The sequence below is a fragment of the Epinephelus lanceolatus genome, chromosome 6 (assembly GCF_041903045.1).
Source record: "Epinephelus lanceolatus isolate andai-2023 chromosome 6, ASM4190304v1, whole genome shotgun sequence".
In the NCBI taxonomy this organism is placed as follows: Eukaryota; Metazoa; Chordata; class Actinopteri; order Perciformes; family Serranidae; genus Epinephelus; species Epinephelus lanceolatus.
The window spans coordinates 6886909-6914743 of record NC_135739.1 but is presented as its reverse complement, the minus strand read 5'-3'; the positions used below and the strand labels follow the sequence as shown (position 1 = coordinate 6914743).

General features: G+C 42.3%; 1 protein-coding gene across 4 annotated transcripts in view; it reads right to left on the bottom strand.

Moving 5' to 3' along the window:
• Positions 1-314: 314 nt before the first annotated feature.
• Positions 315-27835, bottom strand: part of LOC117253927 (cyclin-dependent kinase-like 5) — a 72504-nt gene continuing 44983 nt past the window's right edge. The window contains exons 7-19 of one of the 4 annotated variants that reach the window (XM_033621809.2): positions 25911-25970; positions 22333-22423; positions 22024-22213; positions 17630-17710; positions 16622-16788; positions 13043-14087; positions 12516-12617; positions 11971-12076; positions 9402-9513; positions 6983-7088; positions 6631-6753; positions 2220-2387; positions 315-2134 (exon numbers count right to left, since the gene is read on the bottom strand). In XM_033621809.2, coding sequence (XP_033477700.1) covers positions 1775-2134; positions 2220-2387; positions 6631-6753; positions 6983-7088; positions 9402-9513; positions 11971-12076; positions 12516-12617; positions 13043-14087; positions 16622-16788; positions 17630-17710; positions 22024-22213; positions 22333-22423; positions 25911-25970 — 2711 coding nt within the window. In that variant the 3' untranslated portion in view covers positions 315-1774. The remainder of the gene's footprint in view (positions 2135-2219; positions 2388-6630; positions 6754-6982; positions 7089-9401; positions 9514-11970; positions 12077-12515; positions 12618-13042; positions 14088-16621; positions 16789-17629; positions 17711-22023; positions 22214-22332; positions 22424-25910; positions 25971-27835) is intronic. The other 3 variants (XM_033621812.2, XM_033621813.2, XM_078168553.1) reach the window with 3 other exon arrangements.

The following is a 27835-nucleotide window of genomic DNA, read 5'->3' as shown; positions in this document are numbered from 1 at the left end:
AATGGATATGGCTGAAAATTGTTAGCTGAAAGTAATGACTGAACAATTGAAATAGTTAAAAGTAATGGTAAAACAATTAAAATAGCTAGCTAAAAGTAAAGGATATATGGTTGAAATGTTGAACTTCTGCCACTTTAAGATGAAGCAATACAACTATAAACATTGACAATTTAACTGTATGACAACGTTTCTATAATAATACACACTTATATAATCAATAGTGTTAGTAACATCCAGCTTATGATAAATTCAAGGAAACACATTTGAAACATGATGGATTGTGTTGATACTTGAGTTCATCGGACAGGTTTGTGGGGGGGTACATCAGACAAAAAGGTTTGAGAACCACTGTACTTGAACACCCAGAATGGCTTTTGTGTTTCTCTAGCTGCTGTAAAAATTACTTTATAACAATGATTGGGTTTATGTTGTATGAATCAAATTTTTACAGCAGTTAAACTTTATATAATATCTATGGATGCATTTATGAATTTATTTAACTGAGTAAACAAGTAGAACCACTTGGACGTTGCTTATGTGAAATGTTTAAGAAAGAAATGAGAAACAAACAGATTTGAATCAGTGAGGGAAGTTAGCAGAGAGAATCCTTCGGTATCAGCTTCACATGTCCTTTGACATCAACCGGATCCTTTGTTCAAAGCAAGGCAATGTATTTTTCTTCTGTAAGGGCGCTTCACTCTTTTACATAAATAAACATTTCAGTAAATACTTTCAGATTAAGTTACTACCAAAAGGGTCATTGGTATAGTCTGTACAAGGAATGATTATTATGTGTGTTTAAATTGAAATGATTTAAATGTACCCATAGTTTTAACTGTATAACATTTGTTTAAAATATATATATATATATATATATATATATATATATATATATATATATGAAAATGATGATTTACACATACTGTGCATGAAGTCAGTGCCTAAATGTTAGTTAGTGCTTGGTTATGTCAGTCAGGAAACAGTAGATGCAGTGCTTCATTATACCCTACAGAGGGCGATGTAGGTTAGGATTTCTGTCAGTTTATGGCACCATAGTGTGTCTAAAATGGCTGCATTACAAAAAGACATAAAAACCTAAATATCCTAAAAAAGAACAAAGAGATTTAAGCCTTTATAGATTGTCAGTGCCAACTCAGAAAAATTGCACTACAGCTATATTTTCAAGAAAAAGACTGCTTTGACTTGCAGTTGCACGTTTGAGCATCTGTAACCAGTATGACGGAGCACATCCAAAGGCAAGACAGCTCGGACGAAGAGTTACAATCCTGGGTGAGATGAACACACTGCAAAGTTACTGACATTACCAACCTCTATTGTAACAACTGATAAAACTTTATTTGTTTAGAATGCCTTAGATAGTCTTAAGGAAATACTACGCAGTAAAATGTACTATATTTCTATATTGAATAGAAACAAAAATACTTACACTTAAAATCTACACTTTATCTATCCATTTATATATATTTAATTTGTAATATATTTACTTTATAATACAAATTATAATCAGAATTACAGAAGTAATAATATAAAGTCTATCAAACATGGAAGCTTTAAAAAAAATGAAGACATAAAAAGGCTTTTGGCCTGTTCGCAAGCAGTGTTTAAAACTGAAGGTTTGGTATCTGTGTGTTCATGTGTGTGTGTGTGTGTGTGTATAGTCAGCAGGTGTACTGTTACGCAAGGGACGTGTAGGAGCAACAGAGGGGAAACGGAGGAGTCTGAAGTGGATCTGAGAGCTGAAGGGTGAGGGAGATCACAGAGCCGTCTCTTTCAGGTCGTTGAGGTTTGGCATACGTGACCTGGAGGGGCGTCCGAAGCCATGCCCGTTCTGGCCTCCCTTGATGCTCATTTGCTCTGGGTAGGGGTTGCCCTCGGGGCGGCCCAGGGCTGAGGAGTGCCAGCCAGACTCCAGCTGTCCAGTCAGCGGGTAGGCTGACTGTCGGCTCTTCAGCTGGGGCGTACTGACCCCTGAGTGACCCCGGCTCTCCGTGAAACCACCTTGAGCAGATGCTGGATTAGGCAGCGGCTGGTAGCGCATGTCAGACTGCGCGGTCTGGTTGGAGGATGAGGATGAAAGGTGCAGGAGTTTGCGCAGAGATTTCAGTGGCTGACTCTGAAAAGGACACATTACAGATGAACGACACGTTCAAAATGACACGCATCAGGAAGATACTTTTACTCATTTTTTTTAGACTTACCGGAGAGTGTGAATCGGACAGTTTCTCAGGTGGCCAGTCCTTGTCCCTGTCTCGGTCTCGTTCTTGGTCCCGGTCTCTGCTCTTGTCGCGGTTCCTGTGGCGGCTGCTCTGGTGACTGGAGGACCTGGAGGACTTCTGGATGACTGCGTCCACCCCTTCACCAGTAACCTTTCATACAGTGGATATAGACATATCAGTTAACACGTCCATACTGACACTTTCTTACATGGCCATAATGGGTCCACACAATGTGAAGGACAACAAGAGACAGACAGCATGTACTTAAAGGGACAGTTCACCCCAAAATCAAAAACACTTTTTTTGTTCCTCTCATGTGTAGTGCTTTTATCAGTCTAGATTGTTTTAGTGTGAGTTGCAGAGTGCTGAAGATATCGACCATATAGATGTCTGCCTTCTCTCCAATATAATGGAACTAGGTGGCGTTCAGCTTGTAGTGCGCAAAGTGCCAAAAAAATACCTTTAAAAAACTCAACACCAATGTCTCTTTCCAGAAATCATGCCCCAGTTACTCAAGACAGACCTTGTTGTGAGCAGTTTCATGTAGGAACTATTTTCTTTCTACACCCGCCAACTGTAATACCGTGCAGAAGGAAGTGTGTATCAACTGCTAGCTCACTTAGCACCACTGAGCTAGCTAATGTTACAGCACAGCCAAGGAGGACGCCATTATGCTTGAGCAGTATCTAGTTTTTTATACCTTCCTGAAATTTCACCGGGTATACGTTATATGAATGTATTTGTGTGCAGCGCTCCCAAACACACCACCCTCATCCCCCCAACCAACGATTTTGCTACGTTCCACAAGCTCTCACACCAGAGACATACAACCATACACCTTCTCAGTTCAACCTTTCCTCTTGTTAACTTATCGTAAAACACACTTTATTCATACTTGACAGAAACAAAATAGAACTCACAATAACCGTCTTAGCTAGTCTTGTTAGTCGTTTGGTTAGTTAGTCCATTGCACCAAGAATCACCACCTCTGGTCTAGTTGAAATGAACCCAAATTCACCCAGTTGTAAGTGAAAATATGATGTTCTGTCCCACAGTCTCTCTCCGCTGTTGCGGGTCAGCTGTTTACAGTCCTATAACATTATCCCCAAGACTGACCTCTGGTGGTGCATGATGTGCACTACATACAATACATATTGTATCCAAAGTGATGTCCTTCTGTCTCAGTGCTGCGACCCAGGCTATCCAGTGCCTCTTTTCCAAGTGGGAAACCTAAAAAATCTTACGTTGTTGTCAACTTTTCTACCATTTCTTTTGTGTGTCTTTCACACAACATGAGTGTCCCATTTCACCAAAGGTTATGCCGCAGACAAAGACAATGCTCTCTGTTGAGTTGTTTACAACCCTTGATGCTCCAAAATGGCAATTCGACCCACAATACACTCTGGCTATCGCAAGCGCCACCTGACAAAGACCGATAGCCTCCCTGTATGAGAAGGATGTGCATCTGTAATTTTGACAGTACTGATTGATCACACCTTTGAGATTTTTAAAAACCCAGGTACACTAATACCACGATACGGGCCTAGTCCAGATGCCATTAATGTTTACATCTCAAGCTGCCCTGAGTACGAGCCTCTCATCCTCCATGAGTAGATTCATGCTTCCTTCTGTGTAGTGATACAGTTGGCGGGTGTAGTTTGGTAGAAAGAAAATAGTTCCTACATGAAACTGCTCACAACAAGGTCTGTGGATTATCACGACTCATCGGGTCATGATTTCTGGAAAGAGACATTGCTGATGAGATTTTCAAATGTAATTTTCGACGCTTTGAGCACCACAAGCCGAGTGCTATCTAGTTCAATTGTACTGGAGAGAAGGCAGACGTCTCTACAGCTGATATCTACAACATTCGGCAACTCACACTTAAACAATCTAAATTGTTAAATCACACCATAGGTTAGAGGAAAAATACATGTTTTTGAATTGGAGATAATCTGTCCCTTTAATATGTATATTTACATTTATATACATATTTGTGTGTTATCGTTCACATGTGTTAATTTACCATGGACACAATTGTGAAGTTATTTTTGGCAATAAGCCTTGTTTGGTCTCAAGTACACTGAAGTCATAAAAATTTAAAATCATAACATGCATCTGGTGCCAGAAACTCTAAGCATTCACTGATCTGAGGAAGAGAAGAGACAACTCCTCTTCTTAATGATTGATGAAGTTTTTATAATCAATGACAAACCTAAAGCCTGCGTATTTTCAAATGATCTACTCTGTATGCAGCAAACACTATTTTCCACCAACTCTGAGTCTGGCTGCCTGTTTCCTCCTGGCCAGATTGCTTTTATTTGTGCTCTGTCATCAGCGCTAACCCCCTCTCAGCATCTGAACAGACTGTCACATAAAAATAGAAATGTGAGGGGAAGAAAGAGTCTCAAACACCTGTTTCATGCTGAACCATTACTGCCACTGGCAGTCAGTTTAACATGTCAAAATGTGGATGCTTTCGTATTCATCAGCTCTTTCGGTTCCTCCTCCCTCCTGAGCTACGCTGTGTAATTAAGTCATGGCGTTAAGATGCACTTTGAGGGGCAGAGAAGTTGATCAGATGCTCCTGTGTGAGAATTAAAGCTTCACGTGAGTGTAACCAGGCACACAGACTCCTAAAATCTCACCAGCTTAACCAAAGCCAGAGCGCTCTCGTTCATCCTCAGCTCATAACCAGAGACATGCTGTTAGGGCTGTGTCTGAAATCAGCGGTGACTGAACACAAAAACAACCAGCCAGATCCATTTATTGAGAGGGAAAATACACCACCTTTTATGTGGATGTCCAGTCAGTGCTTATGGTAGATGTAGTTGATTAAAGCAATTAATTCCTCAAGGCGTGTTATATTGACTGAGAAAGCCAAATTTGCAGCTGCAAAATCATTTGCTCTTCCTGCATCCAGTGCTGTCATTTGATGTGACAGTGACATAGTGGACGGTTGGAAGGACAACAAGTTGGGTTTCGCCTCTGGTACCCAGGGGCCATGCTCTATAGCGGAACAGTCAAAGCAGTCTTGGGTCGCCAGACTTATCTCTCTATGTCAGTCCTTGAGAACCATCATTCTTCTACAGGGGGAAGAAATGCTCTGACTTGTTTCATCAAAATTGTCCCGCGGAACGTTAAGCCCAGGATGCAGCTGTGGTGCCCTTAAACACACACACACACAGTGACAGAGCTAACTATTAGCAACACATAGCTAACATTAACTAACGTTTATTAAGGGGTTTAACGACAGCTATCGAGCTGTTTCTGTATTGATGTGAGTTTGTTGGGTGTTAGCACTGCTGCTGTGTTAGCTTGTGCTAACTGGGCAGAGTGGCTCTGGAGAGAGCAGCAAAAGAAAGTTTGCTGATCTGGTTTGGACAATTTAGGACCAGACCCCCAGCACAAAAAGGAACAAATTCAGCTATCGTTTGACTGGAAATATCTCAAAAGATGTGGCAAATCAACTCCGACTGGGCGAAACGGAACAACACTGGGCATAAGAGTCCTGCAAGACGGAGTCAGGGCCTTTTTCAAGGTGCGTTCACAAGCTGTTTTCTTCTTTGTAGATCTTTACAACAATTCAATCAAAGAATAAAGCAGGCATGCCTCATTGCACAATCTAAATCTTCATCAGAACTTGCCATTTCCAGTGTGTCGGTTGTTAGCTTGGAAGTTGTTGCTGTTATTTCCCTAGTGTAGGGGGATTTTGGAAACAGTAACACGCAGATAGCGGAAGAGGGAGTGAATGATGGTCAGCCGATGGCCAAAGAGATGGAGCGAAGAGAGAGGCCAAGGCTGCTGTTGCTTTAGCTGTGCAAGAAAAGACCGCCGGGAGGGACCGTCCAGAACCTGAGCAGCCAATAACAAACACTGAACGGTGGTGCCATCGCTCAAATTGCCCTTTGACGCCAATAGACACAGAATTATTCTGCTGCGATGAATTTCTACGCACGATGCATTTTGGTACATGTAGACACATTCTTGGTGAATATAACGCACTGAATCTATGGCTTCAATCGACGTCATTTACATCAACGTAAAAGGTGGAGATTTTTCCTTCTAACTGAAAAAATACTTGTAAACAGCCCTGCCTTTAATGAAACTGAAAACTCTTAGAGTTAGATCTACTTTTATCAAATGAACACCGAAAACACCTCAGTGCCTAATTTTCTAGCGTGATTTTGTACCAATACTGTTCAGATGGATCTGACTGGTTTGTGTTAACAAATCTTTATTAGTGAATTAATTGTAGCCATAAAATGATCAAAGAAAACCACTGACAACAAGCTTCAAATAAATCAATAAAGCAGTCTTGATTATTGCTGCTAATGCATGCGATGTGAGATGGAGTCAGGAGGTGAGTAGGAGAGTGTAAAACAGCATGTACCATGGGAGAGGACACTACAGGGAGGACTCTCACAGAGGAGCTATGTTTTATGTTATTCTTTGGGCTAAACAGAGGGAAAAGACATTTCTTGATGACAGGCGGCCTTCCCTCAGGGACTTGCATCTGTAATACAGAGGCACATGACTGGTGGCACAACGAAACATGATGCACAAGACAACAAGGAGAAATGATTATATATGTCTGTAATAAGGCCAAAGCATTAAACACTTTAAAGCAGAGGAGGAGATACAGTGTGTAGACAGACATATTCACAAACAAGGTATCCACATCAGAGGACATATGCATGAGAGAGTGCACCCACATCCTCAGAAGAACGTGACATACAAGTTACCATTTGAGATTTCTTCTTCTTCTTCTTTATTGCTCTGAAGAAACCCTGCTTCTCCTTTTCTTTGGATGGCTCAGAGGAGTTCAGCACGACAGTATCTGGGCCAGTCCTGAAAATAAAACAAAGGCTACTGAGCATCATGTCCCAACTAAAAATGTACCGTATCTTTAACTCCCAGTGAGACCTGACTATTTGTATTAAACATACAGGACGTCATTTCTGCAGCGAGGTGTCTCTCAATCACAAAAATAACTAAAGATAGACTTTGATGACATCATGAAGAAGCATGGATCATGGGAATTGTCGTCTTCACTGTTAAACCATCACTATTGCTGATGGAAATGTATCTGTTGTGACTCAGACAGAAATCATGATAACAAACAAGGAAATTTATTATAGTTTCATTCACGTTACATTTAGGTCTTGTCCACATGTACAGTGATGTTTTTGGAAACTGTACTTTAGCTCACTAAAAACTAACCTTTTGTAAAACTCCATCCAGGGAGAGGATGTTCACATATTTTAGTTAGGGTTTTTTGGTTGTTACCACCAATTATGCTCTGTTATCTTCTTTGTGAGGCGTCACAAAATAAATGATATTCCATAAAGCTCGGTTCAATCAGGAAGACTTTTTTTGTGCTCATCCATTCACAATTCTCTCCCTTTTAATCCCAGTGCTTTCTCCAATAGGGCTGCAACTAACGATTATTTTCAGTCGACTAATCTGTCGATTATTTCTTCGATTAGTCGACTAATCATTCATCGAAAAATGTGTTGAAATGTTGAAAAATGTCGGTCTGTCTCTCTCAAACCCCAAAATGATGTCATCTAATGTTTTGTTTCGTACTCACACCAAAGGGTTTCAGTTCACTGTCATGGGAGAGTGTGTAAAGCTGCCAATATTTGACCGTAAGAAGCTGCAATAAGAGTATTTTGGGGTACTTTTATAGTGCTTTTCTATGAAAAATGACTCAAACGATTAGTCGACTACTGAAATAGTCACCGATTATTTTAATAGTTGATTAGTCATAGATTAGTCGACTAATCGTTGCAGCCCTATCCTCCAATCAGCTGACTATAGCCGTTAACTCCTCTAGTTATCCAATCAAACTTCGCTACCATTTCTATCAGCCAATCAGGATGCTACAGGACACTGATGCCTCTGCTGCTGTCAGCTGTCATTTTAGGCAGAACTGTCGCGCCGTCCTCCACCCGTTCACCTCCAGCCATCGTATCCAGAGTCCAGAACGAGATCACCAAAGGCCTGTTTCTCTACTCATCCAGATCATCAGCACTTCTCCATCTTCTCCACATCTTCATCGCATCTTCACCACCTCTACCACAACCAGCATGTAGACCCCGGGGGGTTCGCTATTTGACTAAAGATTCATCACCCTCCTTAACTCACACCATCTCTATGGGGTTTAATTGCCAAAGACTTTTCACATTTTTCAAATATTCTTTTCACTATAAAAACGAGTCTCTCCTGATTTAAATGGTTATGTCCTCGCCTGTTGGTTTGACATTTTCTGACAGCATTCTTCATTTGGATTTCTTCATCACAGTGCTTCTGTGGATGGAATTTTTTTAGCACAAAGGAAGGAAAACCCCGTTTTCAAAAATACCATACCAATCTGTGCATTAGGCCTGAGTCACGTATGTTCATGTTATGTCATTTCATTCAAAAGAAAAAGCTGTAATAATAAAGTTAGCTAACATAACGTTAACTTGGATGAGGCAAGTACCCATACAGCTACTGTAGCTAACTACATTTATTTAGCCCAGCGCTGTTATACATGGTCAAAACAATCAGACTGAAAACAGCTTTATGGAATTGCTGAATGTTACTTTAATGTTATAATGTTACTGTAATGTTGGAGGCTGGTATGAGTCACTTGTCATAGTAGCACACTGCAGAAAAACGGATCAATATTGAAATATAAAATCGATTAATTAGGTCTCTACTGGTTTACTGTGTTGCAAAATGGCAAATGCAATCAATGTGTGACACTATGATTCCCTTCTCACTCTCTAACGTTTCACCTCGTGTTTCCATGGAAGTTAGAGCAACTACAGGGGGTGAAGGGGACATGACGCCACTGACAAGCAACCAAACAAAACACACTATCACCTTGAATGAAATTAAAGATTTCTGTGTTTGAACATTGTTGGAAACATTTGGGATTGTGTGAGTACACAGCTCAACAAAATAAACAACACAGGTCTGGTCATTCAGAGATGTTTTACTATAGAAATGTTACACATTATTAAACCTTTAAAGCCGCCATGACATATCAAATTTAATCCTCTGCAACACTGTTTTACAGAGCAGTGACCAATGAACACATTTAACCTTTGTTAGAGGAGATATTCTTTAGTAAACACAGCTAAATGTTATGTTTTGGTTCAGAGAGATAATTACCAGGGGTCAAACGCTGGCTGACGTTTGGAGTGGTTCGACAAACTGCTGCCGTCCGAGCTCCGGCTCTGACCCCTGCTGTCATGGAAGGAGTTGTCTGGCCGAGGAGACGGGACTGTTCAACAAACACAATGAAACAAGAAGGTCATTCACCTTTTGGTGAGCCAAGTATAACAAACAAATTCTGCTTCTTGTTTTTCAAACTACACAAATTATTTCATAGCAAAGTGTGGCAGATAATGCACTGGGTTTATTTTAACATTTTACTTGTAATGCTGACATTAATAAAAGAAGACAGCGAGCAGAGTGGAGGACTGTAGTGGTGGTGGTGGTGCAGTAATTTGCAGCTACAACAAAACAGAGCATAAACTCCTGTTCATTAAAGCCACTGTGTAGATTCTGAAAGTTCTTAACTTTGGTGTCCCTTTGTGATAATTAAAAAACAGTATACTGTGGTGGACACTCCAGTATCACAATGTAACTTTGACACTGACCAGAACAGACTGAAAACATCAGATACAACCAGTTTACACTCAGATTGTCATCATGCCATCAAAATAATCTAAAAACCAGTTTATCACAGATGCATTAGTGTCAGTCCGTGAAATGTAACTCAACACAGATCTACTCAAGTACAAATTTGAGGTACTTCACTTGAGTATTTACATTTTATGCAACATTATACTTCTACTCCACAAACCTTTTACTCCACTACATTTGTCTGATAGCTTTAGTTCCTTTTCAGATTACAGTTTTTCATTACTTCCTGTCCAGTGAAAACCACATATCTGAACTACCCAGCGGTACATACAGGAGTTAAAATTAGCACAACTTTAAAATGCAACATACAGGGCACCCTAGAGCTTAATGGGTAGAGCGGGTGTCCCATGTACAAAGGCAGTGTCCTTGCTGCAGCAGCTGTGTGTTCTTTTCCAGCCTGCGGCCCTCTGCTGTATGTCGTCCCCCTCTTTCTCTCCCCCTTTCACACCAAATACTGTCCTATCGGCAGCAGTGCATTAATATAATTGATGGATATTAATCAAAAAACATAAAATATAACAGCAAACGGGCAGATTGTTAATAAAATTGCTTATGTTACAAAATAAATCAACTTTTAGCCACACTAGCTCCGCAGTTCTGGGATATCTATGTCAGCTGGTGAGTCCACCACTCCAGACTGAAATATTTCAACAACTATTGGATGAATACAGCGTCATCATCAGGTCAAATATTGACTTTGTTTGGTTTATGATCTGTATGACTTAAGACATTCAGATCAGCCCCAGCTGTACTTATTTAAGGGCTAATTAATAAATGTTAGCACGCTAATGTGCTAAACTAAAATGGGGAACACCTGCTTACGTCAGCGTGTTACTATTTTCATTGTGAGCATGTTAGCATGCTGATGTTAGCATTTAGCTCAAAGCGCCACAGTGCTTAAAGGGACAGTTCACCCACAAATCAAAAACACATATTCTTCCTCTTACCTGTCGTGCTGTTTATCTGTCTAGATTGTTTTGGTGTGAGCTGCTGAGTGTTGGAGATATCGGCTGCAGAAATGTCTGCCTTCTTTCTAATATAATAGAACTCGATGACACTTGGCTTGTGGTGCTCAAATCTCCAAAAAATACATTTGATAAACTGTCTCTTTCCAAAAATCATGACCTGGTTACTCAGATAATCCACAAACCTTGTTGTGAGCAGTTTCATATAAGGACTATTTTCTTTCTACCCAACTATCACCGCGCAGAAGGAAGTGTGCACCTACTGCATCCCATCTAGCACTACTGAGCTAGCTAACGGTACAGCTCAGCCGAGGAGGACGCCATTAACGTTTACATCTCACGCTGTCATGAGCACGAGCCTCTCATGCATGAGTAGATGCACCGGATCATGATTTCTGGAAAGATGTTAAATAGTTAATGGACTGTACTTGTACAGCGCTTTTATAGTCGTCTGACCACTCAAAGCACTTTTACACTACATGTCACATTCACACGCCTGGTGGCCGAGGCTACCATACAAGGTGCCACCTGCTACTCTGTAACCATTCACATGCTCTCACACACTGATGTAACAGCCATCAGAAGCAATTTGGGGTTCAGTATGTTGCCCAAGGATACTTCGACATGATTGGTAGACAACCCGCTCTGCCTCTGAGCCACAGCCGCCCCCGAGAGAAAGAGACTGTTGAGTTTTTCAAATGTATTTTAGGGGCTGCTGAGCACCACAAGCCGAGTGCCAGCTAGCAGATCGATAAACAGCAGTAGAGCTCAGAGGAAAAAGTCTTTGATTTTGGGGTGACCTGTCCCTTTAATTACAGCCTCACAGAGCTGCTGGTGTGGCTGTAGACTAGAAAGTAATAGATCCTTTGAAAAATGAGATGTTAATGCTAATTTTTTGTCACTTTCTTAAAAGATTTTTTAAAATATCAATTCTGGTATCAGCATGACCATCTAGTATGGATCAGAATATACAGTACATGAAAGATGAGGATAAGTCAGCACCTGATCATATGTGATTTGTAATAAATGTGAAAGAAAGACAGAGATATCAGTGTGACTAAACCAACCTCTGTAGAAGCTGCCCACCCTCCTGGGCATGGATTCACTGTAGATGTTGCGGTTCTCTTTGGAGGAGCCTCCGTCTTCTGCTTGCTGGTCATGATACAAGCCGACCTGAGTCACAACACAAGACCTAGTCATACAAAAAAAACACTAAAGGCCAACTGCTTTGCATGCCTCTCTATCTGAGCTGATATTTTTATTTACCTGACAGAAGAGAGAGAAAAGGAGGAGGCGTATTGATTTACAAGTGGTCATTATCATAAAACATCTCTAGAGGCTACAAATGTATTTCAGAATCAAACTGAAATGTGCTCTGGTGACAAGCTTGACTGTGCAATCATAAGTAGTCACATTAAAGGGAAGCAAAGCACACAGAGAAAATGAAGAGGCATCTGATGCGCAGAGACACAGAAAGAGAAAGAGAAAGAGAAAGAGAGAGAGAGAGAGAGAGAGAGAGAGAGCAGTTCATGACAGCAGTATCCACCCACATCCGCACTCTCGGAAGACTGGATGTGGGTGGGGAATGGTGGGTGCAGGCAGAATGTCGGACCTCGCTTTTTTGCCGCTGTGTGTGAAAAGATGCTGTGTTGTCCCTTGTGGAGTCCCTTATTGGGGGTCTGCTGTGGGTGACCTCAGTGGGTGCCTGTTCGCTCTGTTAATGGAGACATGATGAAGCATGATGTGAGCTCAGCATTGCAGCACACACATACAAATACACACACGCACACACTATATATATACTATATGTGTATATACAGTATATATAAATATACAGGTAACATGATTCACTGTATATCCTAACAAGTAAGCCACACTCTTAACACCTGATGCGGTTTTGTTAATCCTGCCGTTCCTACAAACCTGGGAAACTGGCTAAAAAGATCTGGCTGAAAACCTAAACACAGATCATGATATTTTCAGACGCCACCAGAATAAATCCTGGCTGCTTTGTTGTAGAAACTGAGACTGAGGCTGAGTTATCCAACACAACCTGGTGTAGGCATTTGGTATGATTAGATCATGTAGGCTTAGGCTTTCCTTAGGGTTGGAGAGGTTTGATGTGGGCTGGTGACTGACCCTGCTCATGTCTTCCTCTCTGGAGGAGCCCCCAGAGTGGCGAGGCAGCGTGCGGTGCTGCAGCTGCGGAGACAGGAGCTGGAGGCTGCTGGCTCTGGTGGGCAAGCCCTGCCCCACCACTAGTCCCTCCTCCGCCCCGTGTGTCCTCTGGTGGTCCCTCCGTACGTACATGGAGTGGCGGTGCGGCCGCTGCTGGGAGGAGAAGGGGCTGGTGTATCCCTGACCGTATGGCAGGGGGTCGTGTGGGGCGGACAGAGAGTGAGCGTGGCTCCTGTCCACGCCACTTTCCCCAGGGTCCAGAGCATCTGGCGATTTGGCCTCCTCGGAGCCCTTGTGGCGGGTTGATGAGCGCCTGTAGGACGAGTCCAGGGTGTTGCTCTCTCTGTCTGAGCGCATGCTTCCTCTGCCAGCTGTGCCGGGTCCCAGTCTGTCCACTCGGCGAGCTGCTGGGCTGCTCGGGGCTGTGAGGTCGAGGCAGCTCGAGGGAAAATAACGAGATGTAGGCTCGTCCGCGTAAAGATGCACATCATTTAAGTTCCCCACTGACTTAGCGTCGCTAAGAGTGCCATAGCTCTTGGACAAGTTTAGGTAGCCGAACTTGGAGGAGGATGGCGTGGAGCTGTGGGACTCCATGTAGCTGTGTCGACTGTGTTTCTCCCCTGATTGAAGCGTGTTGGTCTTCCCCTCCACAAAAGAATGGCGGTTCTGCTGTGAGCGAAAGTTGGATTTGAGGTACTTGGCTCCGGGGCCGTCGGACACTTTGGACCCCAGGTTCATGTCAAAGTCGCCCTTGCTCTTAGCTTCGCCTGGGCTGAGCAGATGGGGCAGGTTGCTGCTGGCCAGGTCCATGTTGCACGAGGTGGAGTGGTTGAAGATCTGCGGCTGGTAGTTCTTGGGATGCAGGGTGGGGCTGAGGTTGATCGCTGCAGGCATGTTGCCGTTGAGAAAGCCATCGTTGCTGGGGTGGAGGTCTTCGTGCCGCGGCAAGCTAGAGCACTCTCTGGTGCTGGAGCGGTGGCTTCCTGAGCTCTTTCCCCCATGGCTCCTGAGCAAGAGCAGAGAGAATAAATCTACATCAATATACTGTTCATGAAACTTCACTGCCACATATTGATTTTATCTGGAGTTTTTTTTTCACTACCTAAAATTGGTAAATTCTTATTTTACTGTAGAGCTGCATGCAGGCCATTGATTAGCTCAGCCCCTCCTTGCTCAGTTCTCACTTTCTCTTTCTGACCACAAATGAGACGAGAATTAGCTAGTGCACCCTACCGTCCCTCTGCTAGGAGACTACTTTGAGAGGAAGAGAGCGGGAGGCAGTTCCAGAAACGGACCTTCAGTTGGTGGCTGTAGCAACTCGAATTCAGCCAAAATTTAGCGTCTGGGTCTAACCTGTATAACAGCAGCAACATAAAGTTTGCTGAACACAATCTAACTCTATGGGAAACACTGTAATCAAATGTGGTGCCCCCCAGGGATCAATCTTGGGACCACTACTATTTCTACTTTAATACATATAAATTATATTAAATCTGCAATTGATTGTGAGCTCCTTCTCTATACTGATGACTCATTAGTGAGTTCAAAATGTGACTTTTGGTCAAAGTCAGTCTTTTTATTTGCCTTAAATAGTGGATACTAAACTTGCTCAAACCAGATTTCTCAATGTCTCCTGCAATGAAGAACAAGGTCATGGCTCAGTAACATACGTGCAGTGGTCAGTAGATCAAACCTTTATCTGGAAATTCTGTGGCTCCAAATATTGTCCAGAAGTCTAATGCCTCTCTACAATTTTTTAAACAGAATTTTTTTTTAATATTCACTACAAGAATATGTCATGTATGGTTATAATACAATCTAGGACTGACTATGCATGTTATTTCTATTACTGTGGTCTTTCACCTTTTTCCACCAAAATGAATTCACTTCCCACTGCCAGCAGAATAGCGTGCCTTTTTTCTTATTTTTTTAATGGTGTGTCATGTTCAATGTTAAGGACAGGCGGGAAATCAGGTTAGTACACAGTAGAAAGCAGAACAGAGGCCGGTGAAAATGTTATGGCGGCTACTTTTTGTTTTTTATATCTTTAACTTATGCGGTCTCTCCTTTAAACTTGGTGACCAAAATTTGAAATGATGTTCTTCATGGGCAGAGACTTCAACTTGCGTCACAGCATTACACTGAAAACTGGACGAAACTTTTTTATGTTAACAATTAAAGGAACTGTTAAAAAGTGTATTATATCACATATATAAAATATTACAAGCCCTATATGGAAGGAGTTTGAATGGAAAATTAAGAGATTTTTAAATACCACCTGATGACATCACAATTTGGTAGCTCGTCAGATAAGTGTTGGAGACCATACACACATATTCTGGGACTGTCCACAATTAGCAGGATATTGGCAAAACATCCAACATGAGATTAAAAAAATGTTTGGATATAGAATAAGCCTTAGAACCTACTTAATTCCTATTAATATAATCAAGGGATGTAGAATATAATAACCGGACATTATTACTAAGAATCCTTCTTTTATTTGTGAAGAAAATGATCACAGTTTCCTGGCTAAGGACGAAGCCCCCACGGTAACTCAATGGAGGGAGAAAATTAAGGATACTTCTGTATGGAAAGTATAACTGCTAGACTGCAATTAAAAACATATATTACAAACACCTGTCATTTCACACCTTATTTAAATGATGTGATCTACTGGACTCTTTGAACTCCCATTTAGACCTTTCTAAGTATTAATTTATAGTTCACTTTTAGTCCATTGCTGCTGTTTATTCTTCTGTGTGCTCTTTCTTTTTTTAATAATTGTGTATTTTCCTTACACCTGAGGATGGTGGGAATCCAAAATGGACATTGAAAAGATCCTTAGCTCCACAGACTCTTTTACAAGACATTTATGCATGGGCTGTGTCTGTGAACATAACGACCGCCCCATGACCATGACTGCACTGAACTTGTTGAAAATAAAAAGAAGTTCAAAACAACAAAAAACAGGGCAAAAATGCATTTCCACCTCAGTATTATGTTTCCATCACTGCTGACTGGAGCTGGAGCAGATAAATTCTTCAGTTATCGCAGGAATGAATGCAGAGTGTAACCTTTTCCACTAAAGACAGGAGCTAGATGTGAGTCTTAAGCAACAAAAGATCCGCTTTAGGTTGTACAAAATAATAATATTATATTAAGTTAAAATTGACAGATCAGGCTCTTTAGAATCTGAACTGTTCATTTTGTGTTTCTGCACATCCATGTCTCCAGCTGAGTTGAGTCTGTGTCATTTTATCTGTGTTTATTGTTTAAGTGAACAAAAGTGTGTTATTTATAGGCTTCATGACTGAATGAAACCAAACCAAACAGAAAATGTCTGAATCCTCTGACAAAGGGCAACACGTTCTTCATAAATGTCATGATAATTCAGATAATGCAGATAATGGTCCTCGGGGGGCTGTTGACTGAAAACAACTGGTCACATTTGCATAAAAAACCAACACATTAACTCGTGCATCTGAGCAACAGGGAGACACCGACAGGATTAAACTGTCCACAGTGCTCGCTGCTGACCTGCTGGGGGTGGTGTTGTCTCCATGGTGAGGTTTTCTCTTGGAGGAGCGTACAGGTGTGGGTGTGGGTGGGCCGGGCCGCTCCACGAGCCGCAGGGTCTGGAAGGCGTGGTGGTTCAGACTCTGTTCTGTGAGAAAGCGCTCTGTCGGGTTCAGCAGCAGCAGGTTCTGACAACAAACACACGCAGAGGGAGCCCGTGAGTCCTGGAGACACCCCGAGCATCCAGACCTCACAAACAAACTGAAACAGTCATGCTACTATGAGTCATCGCCATTATCATAAAAGTCAGGCTGCTGCTACATTTAATTGTGTCTTACCAAACAAGCTAAACAATGATGTGAAATATGATTTGTGACATTTGCTTTTTTCTTGATGAAATAAATAATGAAAGCTGAATCCTGTATGAATGCACTCAAAATAAAACCTGTGAACTGGGGATGGTTTGTGTAACTACAGTTTCCAGTGGCAGCCACTTTTCTCTCTTTCTCAGGACAAAAAAGACCAATAGTTACTCTTTACAAGCCGTACATCTTTGTATCAGCAATTAGCAAACATATTTAGTCAAATCGATATCTCAAGAAAGCCTGATTGGTGACGAGAGAGCTGCCTGTCCTTGCTGAAGTCAGTCCTGAGATGACATTATATTAGCAGTGAGTCATTATCTGCTGGGAAAAGCGCAAGTGCACAAGCACAGCCCACATTCTTGACATGGAGCTCCTGTTTACAGTGCAGACACAGCAATAACAGCAGTGCTGGAACCAGGATATGAGCTGAGAGATGCTGCAGCCCTGAAGAAGCATCATGTAGTCACGACGTAAACACAATGATTATGATGCAATTATCAGATGTGTAATTGCTGAAATTTTTTAGTTACAGAGTATCTTTTCACAGCAGTGTGTGTGAGCAGGAATAAATCGAATCTGATAAAAGGTAGAAATAACAAAACAAAACAAAACCAAAAAAACATCTTCGCAGCTTTGCAAGCTTTGCCAGAACTGTGATCCCTACCTTTAGCAGGTCCAGCAGGGCTCCGCCGATGATTCCCAGGTATCTTCGCTCCAAGGTTTGGGGGTGGTTCACAGCAGGGAACTAAAACAAGAAACGGCAGATGATAGTACAGCCAAAAAATGCAGCCACAACACATGTCCAAGTGATAAACCATCGAAAAATCACTACTTTGTGGAGAGACCAAAACTAGCAGCCACCTGTGCTTTGTGTGTAGAGTCAAGGAGGTTGTGTAATCAACTAGTTTTCATTACAATTGAACCTAAATATTAATGAGACAAAGGGGCTGGTTATTGATCTTAAGAGCCAGTTTTCATCAATAATCAGCACTGAAACAATCCTTCTGACTTTTTAGATTTTAAGCAGGAGGTTTCAGAAAGGTTACAATTAGTTGAAATTGTTTCATTGTACAAATAACTGCTTTTATTTTATAGTAATTACCTGTTTTATTGGACTGGTTTTCAGATCCATCACTTATTCTAAGGCTTATTTATTCATACACTGACAGTATTAAAGGGGAACTCCAGTGTTTTTCAACTTAGACCCTATTTTCTCATGTTTTTGTGTCTACGTGACTCGTGGGAATCACAATTTTTAAATTGGTCCAGTCTTGAGAAAGAAAAAGGCTGCAATATAACCGCTCAGGGCCGGTGGGCCTTGTCAATTAATGTCTACTAGAAGTGCTTGTTTTTGCCACAGACAGGCTCAGATTGTTATTATGAATGTCTTAAAAGATTACAGAAAGGACCCTACAGAGAAATCAAATGTTCTGCAGTACCCTTTGCTTGTTTCGGTCGCTCTGCTCCAAGTCTCGCTAAGACTCATTCTGAAATCTCATGAGACTTGAAAACAGTGGGAATGTTAGTGATGACGGTGAGAGGAGTGCAATCGTGAGTTGTGTTGCAGTACAGAAAGCATATTTTACACTTATCTAAACATTTTCAATGTCATGTCTGAATACTTAGCGGATTTCGATAATGTGGTACAGACTTCTCCTTTAGCGAGACTTGGATACAAAACAGACTGGGTCAGCAAAAGCAAGGTGTCTACAGATACAGTATGACCAAGTTAAGTTTAAGACTCTTTAAGACCTTTTTTAACACCTCTACACCGATCAGCCAAAACATGAAAACCAGTGGTGGGTAAAGTGAGTAACATCGATCATTTTGTTATAGTGCAATGTTCTGCTGGGAGACCTTTGGTCGTGGCATTCATGTGGATGCCACTTGACACCCTCCACCCACCTACACACTGCTGTGTTCTAAGTAACCCCCCCTCAGGGCAACCGTACTCCCTGATAGCAGTGCCCCCCAGCAGAAAGATGAGCCATGCCTCACCACAAAAACTGCTCAGAAACGGCCTGAGGAACATGACTAAAAGCTCAAGGTGTCGACCTGGCCTCCAAATCTCCCACACCCCAATCTGATGGGGCATCTTGGGACGTGCTGGTACCCCACCTCACAACTGACAGGTCTCAAATGACCCGAAGCCATCACCCTAGCGCCAAACACCACAGGTCATGTCAGAGACACCTCACCGTGGATTAGGGGTACCTCTGAGGTACCAGAACGTCCCACAGATGCTCATTCAGATTGGGATCTGAGGAATTTGGAGGCCAGGTTGACACTTTGAGGTCTTTGTCACATTCCTTGGGCCATTCCTGAGCCATGTTTGCAGTGTGGCATGGCGCATTATTCTGCTGGGGGGCCACTGCCATTGGGGAGTACTGTTGCCATGAGGGGGGTAATTGGTCTGCAACGGTGTTTGAATGGGTGGAACATGTCAGGTGGTATCCACATGAATGCCAGAACCAAAGGTTTCCCAGCAGAACAATACATTGGAACAAAATAATCAGAGTTAGTCACTTCACCTGTCAGTGGTTTGAATGTTTTGGCTGATCGGCGTCAGTGGTTCCTTTGCAGCTTGTTTCACAGCTGCCACCTGCAGCGCTCTCTCACAATACTGGACCAAATTTAAAAGATGGTTGTTCCCACAAGTCACTTGTGTCCCTTTTACACATGCACTGCAAACAGGAAATTTCCTAGAGGAGCTGTATGTGAAAACACTAATGTTTGAATCAAATGAATCAGACATTAAACTGACTTTATCCTGTCAGATCCCCGGGGGTGGGGGAAAAAAATTTTGATCGCAACACATTTAAAATCACAATAATGTGGCATTGTGGATCCTCTGATTCCCACCCTACAGCTCCCTAGTACAAAGTCTGTGTAGTGTCCGATTGAACAGAGCAGTTATATGTCTGGAGAATTCACAGTGACAGTGCGCGCTGATGATATTTCTATCACATGGCTCGCAGGAAAACCAGAAGAAAACAAACATCTGAGGGTGAAGAAGAAGCGTCATTTACACAAAGACGGCAACTAAAATATCAAACTGGAGGAAGGACGAGATTCTGGAACTTCTGTCAGTAAGAGCCAACGCCAAAATCATTAGACAAATTAACATAACGGCAAGAGACTTGGTTGTTTATGGCCAAATTACGAACTGGCTATGTGACCGCGGTGTAATCCATGTGTGTCCTGCCTCGTGCACGCTTTAGCCAGGTGCCACTGCTCACCTGAACCAGATTATTTTCAGTAAGTGAGAACAATTCTGACACTGACAATTTCCTGTTGTGTGCTCCAAGTGTAAAATATGTCCTGATTCCTGTCTACTCAAGCATTACCACGGGGGACTGCTGCCTGACGGCTCTGTAGCACCCACTAGTGGCGGGCGGCTGCATGACAGTTAAGTGGCCTTGTGCATGAATATGAATATGTACATGAACATTAATTGGTTTAACTGACTAATTTTTCTGGTGCCGACTAGTGAGGGGGCGGACGTTCAATCGTTTAGACGACTAATCGTGCGCATCCCTAGATAATAGGGCCCATGTTGAAAACACAGCAGTTCCCCTTTAAATAAATATTTTTTTATTCTAGTGGTGAGGTGGGCTGCTCTGCGACAGTAATGTCCTCTTGGATTATCTGTTACTTTGCTCGTTTGTGTCTCTAGTGTTGCAGCAGTCTGCATATTATGTGGTCTGCAGTGACATGTCTGACTTGTATTTTTTTTTTTGTCACTGTACATGTGTGACCAAACGATTACTACTATATAATTACTAGAGTTACTAATCTAATCTAAGTCAGTATGATTAATTGTGGTAATGCTCTTGTAAAATTTTTCATAAATGCCCACTCATCAAGACTGACCACTTTTTTAAATCTCACTTTCTTCTGCATCTCCTGAAATCACATTTTGCATCTGCTGTTCTCTGACTAACAGGAGCCCTGCTGCATGTGCTTTCTTCCACGTTCAATATTCCTCCGTCAACCTTTCGTTTTGATAGAATTTCTCTCCTGACTGTTGTGAATCTGCTGTTTGCCAAAAAACATCCAGAAGATGTTCTTTTTACATCACACATTTCTGAGTGTTACAGAAAGCACACCGTAGGTGGCTAACGTGATAAAACGGCGATCAAACGTCCTGTGTTCGCTCACAAGTGTTGTGTGGTTTCTCGCTGGTCTGATGCATTAATATTTCAGTAAAAACCGTGTGTATGGTTCCTTCAGTCTGCTTTTCTCTTGGTATCCTCTGCCATGGTGAAGATAACTTGACTGTTTCAGGGGGTTTAAACATGAGTGTCCACTGATGAGTGAAGTTTGCTGGCTCTCAGCTGGCACAGAAACATTGAGGAGAACAGAGATTTTATTTTTTCTTTGAGCGAGTACTAACAATAGCAGGTGCTGGCTGTTTAGTCAACAAACATCCCTGTCCAACATGTGCCTGTCTTACTGAGGAGAGCATTTTATTGTAGAAAAACAACTTGTATTTATGAGCTGGAATTTAGGCTCACCAAATTTTCCTTTAACCAAATTTTTATACCCACAAGAGTCCAAAATTTAAAATAAAAAAGCAGCATTATCACACAGGGTTCTCATTAGTGGGTATTTACTGTCAGGTATTCACAGAGGGGCAGTTTGCAAACTAATAATTATATCCGGAGGCGTGGGCAGGTTGGGAAGGGGAAGGACAATCCAGGTCTGTCGTACCAGCAGCCTGCCACTGAAGACTTATCACAGCCCCCCTTCACAGAGCGTACAGGATACATGATACACGATGAGTCATTGTGATCCAATCAGTCACGGCACAGCAAACTCAGCCAGGAGAGGAAAAAAAAAAACAAGCAGAGAGTGCAGAGACATAGCAGGGAGAGAAAATAAATAAGGGAAGAAGAAAAAGAGGAGGAGGTAGATAGAGACAGAGAGGAGATCAAGTCGAGAGTGATGGAAGAAAAGGAGAGGAGTCGTAATAAGAGCAGCGAGGAGGGGAGGGGTCAGCAGAGTGAGCCGTAGTGAGAACTGGGGTAAAGAGTGTGAAGAGCTGCCTGGCATTACCCGCAGCCCGTGGAAGCGAGGATTGTTATAGAAGAGCTTCATCTGTTCCGGTGGCAGGGGTCCCAACACTTTCTGGATGGTAAAAAGCTGGTCGATCTCGCTCTCTCCCGGGAACAGAGGCTGCCCGTCGCTCAGCTCTCCTAAGATGCAGCCCACTGACCACATGTCCACTGCCTTCCCGTAAGGAGCCCTGGGACCACAGATTTCAGAGGTTGTTGGATGAAGGCCAGGCATAAGAACAGTTATTAAAAGGCTATGTCAGTCCAGTGACTGAACTACTGGACAAAACTGAAAAATGAGGGGACGTACCCGAGCAGCAGCTCAGGAGAGCGGTACCATCTAGTGGCCACATACTCGGTGTAATTGGCATCGGTCCCCTCAGAGAGATTACGTGCAAAACCTGGCAAGAGAAGACAGAGGAAGCAATATAGCATAATGAGGAGCTTTATGATGTGCTCCACATGCTGAGACGCCTAAAAATGATTTCAGTTGGGCTCCTCTCTGGACGCTCATTATGATTCAGAGGTGTAAGGTGTAAAGGAGTTGAGTTAGGGGAAAGCTGCACTGATATAGGAGCGATGACGAGCCCTCCTGTGACACATTAACCTGGCAAAAGATTCATAGTAACGCTGAATATTGTTTAACACACACACGTAAAGATTTTAACTATTAAATTATGGGCAGAAAACTGTAACCATCAGTTTGAGAGAAGTAGTTTAGTATTTGAGGAGATATGCTTATTCAGCCTGTTCTTGTTCCCAGGTCGTCAAATACCAATGCTTTGACACGGCCCTTGGCGTGTGATACCAACTCCACCTTTTGCTGTCTCAGTGAGACACACCTGGCTTTCAGCGAACTCCGATTTAAACTTATCCACAGCAATATTTGACACTCGGATCAACTGACGTAGTGCAGAAAGTGAAAGAGTCAGTGTAGGGTGGGGAGGGGGGTGGACGGGTCCAACAAACAGATTTTCACCCAGGACGCCACTGTTCGTGATCATGTGAAACTAAAAGTCAGAGCTGTTACAGAATAACGTTTTGTAAATGACGTCCATCTGTCACCTGATGTCCATCCATCCATTTTTATCCGCTTATCCGAAGCCAGGTCACGAGGGCAGCAGGCTGAGCAAAGCACCCCACACGTCCCTCTCCCCAGCAACACTTTCCAGCTCCTCCTGGGGGACCCTGAGGCATTCCCAGGCCAGATGAGATATATAATCCCTCCAGTGTGTTCTGGTTCTGCCTCGGGGCCTCCTACCAGTTGGACATCCCCAGAACACCTCTAACAGGAGGCTCTCAGATTTTGTCAAATTTAACCCAAAACAGGAGTTTTGTTGCCTAAATCTTACTGCGACTGTTTGACAACTTTTACCATGTGTTATCACAACTTTCAGCTAGGGAACTGCTCTGCATCACATACAGGTGTTAAATGGTGGGTCTCATAGAGCCAAAGGGTGCTCTTGGCATCAGTATGACACGCCGAAGGCACAAGAAAGTGTTGGTATTTGATTGCCTGAGAGTGATGGAATTTGACAAACATGATAGACTTGTGACCTCTGAATAGAGCCATACTAGCCATTTCCCCGTTTCCAGTCTTTGCCCAAAGCTAAGCTAAGCTAAGCTAAGCTAAGCTAAGCTAAGCAAAGCAAAGCAGCTAATGGCTTATGCTCAACGGTAAAATATTAGAGTGGTATCAAACTTTATCAGAAAGCGAATAAGCGAAACACTCGACCATCGGACTTCACTACAAGCCAATTAGCTGTAGAAACAGGTGATGAGCTTTACATTCTAAAACCAGCCACCGGTGATCAAACCAGCTGAGTTGCAGGTGACACCATCAGCTGCAACTTTTCCCTGCAACGTTCTAAAACAGTTTCGTCTCGTTGCAAATCTTCGGTCTGAACTGGGCTTTAAGCTAATTAATAAACACGTTTAACTTGAGTTAATTTTTCCAAGCCTCAGAGGTGCTGGTAGGCGTATTTCTTTTTTACTTTGGACAGAGCCAGGCTGTTTCTCATTGCTTTCTGTCTCTATGCTAAGCTAACTGTAAGCTAACAGATATGAGAGTGGTATCAATCTTCTTATCCATCTCTTAAGCAAATAAGCATACTTCACAAAATGTCAAACTCTTCCTTTAAAGGTGCCAATGGAATAGAAAGAGAAACTGTCAAACTGTAATTCACTGATGTACAGGTGTCGTGATATACCAGTATAGATGACGATATTTAAAAATGAAATATTGATATAGTGTTAATAATACACCTGATAATATCATGAGATACAGATACAGAATCCAGTGCCTAAATCATTTCCATTTCTTTCTGTTCTGACTTTATCTCCCACCTGCAAAGCCATCTGGTTGCCTTTTCACTGTCCATTAACTGTAATTGCTCTTTTGTACACTTAAAGTTATGGATACAGTCTCGCCTCCACCTCCCTACACTCGTATTTTGAGTGTTATTTATGTGCCAGAAACAAGCATACAAAAATAAATAAAGTTAAAGTTTAGTTTGACTCACAGTAATTTTTTCCAGTATTGCAATAATATTGTTATCATGATCTTTTCTGTCAATAATAACCGTTAAGTGAAAATCTGATATCATGAAAGCCCGACACTGGCTACGGTTACATGATGGCTTCTCATTCGGAATGAAATAAATCTGAATGAAATCATTCGGAATTAAAGTTTTTCCAGGTAGTTTACATGGGAAATATCCATTCCGAATGAGGGTTTACATGGGGGATCAGTTCAATCACCTTTATTCGGGTCTGCGCAAGGTTTGGGGCAGGGAAGGTTTCTGATTGGATAGGGGGCGGGGCGGATGTTACGTGTTTACGTTTACCGGAAGAAAACACTGTGGTCCTTGCTCCGGATAACAAGATGCTTGACGATGTCGTTCTTAGTGCCTTTTTCAGGCTTGTTTTGGTTATATTCTTGAAGCAGCAGTACGACAACAATCTTTTTCTGCTAATGCTTCATCTGTTGAGGAGGAGAAGGGAGGTAGAAGGTCGAAGAAGGGAGATAGAAGACCGTGCTGTGGCGAATGGAAACCAGTGAGTGCAACAAGTCCGACTGCTCTATCTCAGCCTGTTGCTATGCAGCCCGTTGCTATGCGCACTATATACGTCATCGCGCCAGAAGGGCAAGGAAACGAGCATGCGCAGAAAGACCGGAATTAATTTAAAGAGGAATGAGTGTATACATGCACACAAAATTCTTTCATTCAGAATGACAAACGGAATAAACCACCCCCTTTAATCGGATTTAATTTTCAATCGGAATGACCGTTTTTCAGTCAGAATGGCCGTTTACATGACCACTTTTAATCGGAATGGCCTTTCATTCCGATTAAAAGTGGAATTAAACTGTGCATGTAAACGTACTGACTGACACATTCATTTTGTACAGAACAACCTACAGTGAGAATAACTGTGCAGTGAGATGTAAACGTTCACAGTCGAGTCTGTTTGGCCTCTGTTTGTTCTCTCAATGCCTTTGGCTGACACAGAGCAAACAGCAGGTCTTCAGTCTCTCACTCCAGATTGCCTACACCATGTTGGCTATGCCATGTTTTCCGTTTCCCCCCGTTTTGTTGTGGCGCTACCAGATTGAATCAACGCACGATTAGCCTCTTGTTTTCCAACACGTTTCATTAACTGAGACGAGGGAAGAATGCAGCCTCCCCTGCAGCCTGAGGAACCAGGAGCGAGGGCTGCACACAAAGCTTTAGAGAACTGGATGAAGCCTGCCTGCTGCCCTCCTCAAGCACTGGCTCCAGCCAAATATAGTCTCTGTTGAAAATACTCCTTTTACATCACAGCTCCGACTGCTCGGCCACCTTTCTTGCAGCTCTTACAGTGCGAGCGTTTGATAGAGGTGCTCACCGAAGTCACAAAGCTTGAGGACGTCATCGGAGCTGATGAGAAGGTTTTCTGGCTTTATGTCTGAGGAGGAGAAACACAGATGGGGAGTGAGGCAACACATAAGCTGCAGAGGGGCATCGTCATTACATCATCACTACCATCATTCCTGACACCACATGTTGGGATTAAACTCTCTTACATTTAAGGTATCTTTGCTAAAAGCAGCAAAAAAAAGATGATGTTCAGACAGCAAGCAGAAGGGCCCAAAGCAGATGTTTTTTTTTTCTTAGATCTGTTTTTTTTTTTTTTCAAAGCAGTGCGAACGGCACAATTCACATCACTTTGACTTTTTGTTCAAACTGCAGGCAAATCATATTTGTTTCTCAAATCAGATCTTTAAGACAGACTGTCCGCATTGTTATTCGCAAGTGATCTGATCTGATTTGTGTGTCCAGACAGCAACAACCTATCTGCATGGGATGCTGTGGTAACGACATGGCATCAGTAACTCTGTAGCTATGCTGGTGAAGCAGCTTTCCAACGCCTAAGAATTAGAAATGGAAGCAAACAACAACAATAGATAAATAATCACAGAATACATACAATGTTGGATTTATCTTATCTTTAAAAGACACGGCTGTTCAAGGCTGGATTACGAAGCATCTGAAAGGGATACGATCGCACCAAAGCGCTCGAATGAAGGGCATGACAGCTAACCTTAGCTTCTGGGCAAAAATAAGAACATTTATTATATGTAGCGTTCCAGACATATTTAACATTACTAACACTGTGTCATTAGGACACTGCCGACCCCAGATTTAACTTCTATCATGTCCTGTGTGTCTCATTTGTCTCATCAGTCCTGTTTAAGGCTTGATGGTGAGACAAACTCATGCATTTAGCTCAGCAGGAAAAGCTCCGCTTCAGCAACACGGTCACGTTACGCAAAAGACACTCTGAACTCGATGAGCGACCAGCGCATGCGAACAGAGACGTATCTGTAGAAATCTAATTGGAGTCATAATTCAAATCACTTCCAAATGTGGTTTGAATCAGATTTGCAAAGATCATGTGGTTTTCTTTTTGCTCTCTGGACCTTCTAAATTAATCTGGACACAATCTGGATGGGCTGGAATCCTAATAAGGCCCTTCACATGAATGCTTATATTCAGATACAGGTCTGAGTTTTTGCAGACATATCAGAATTCATGCAACTTTTGTGTCACTCTGGATCAACATATGTCATAAGTCTGCTCTGGCTCTGACTCCACATGCACACATACCTCTGTGCAGAAGTAGCAGCCAATGCTCCACAAAATAATAATAATAATAATAATTCAAAATTTGTCTCTCTTTCTCCTCATCCTCGTTATCATATGCTTACAAAGTCGTTGGCTTCTGCTGCACATCTTTATAAATGAAACCATAAATGCTGATTTCAGTCACCTCCAAGTTGACTTCCCTTCGACAGTGTGCTGCATGATTTATTTGTTGTTCTTTTGCACATGTGGGAAACAGCCAAAATGCACGGGGCATGGACGTGATGCGACACGTCTGCCGCAGCAGGGTGTGTCCATTATAATCAAAGTGAAGCTGCTACACTGACCATGGCCCTCCAACAGGCGAATACGTCCTATAACTGTACAATCGGTTTTAAAATGATTTAAACGAACATTTCATTGCACCAGAGGCAACACGACACATCAGAGCAAACTTGTATGTGTTTTTACATTTCACATTAAAATGACTCAATCAAATTAATGCATCCTGTTGTTCAAACAATCGAATTAATCAATTCAGTCTCAGTTAATAAAGTCTACACTTCAAAACCCTGCATAACCAAATGCATTATCACTTGGCAAAACTCAATATGCACACAGTAAAGACAGAGTCTGTGTAGCAGGTAAAAAACAAACAATAACAAACAATAAACACTCTGCTCAGCC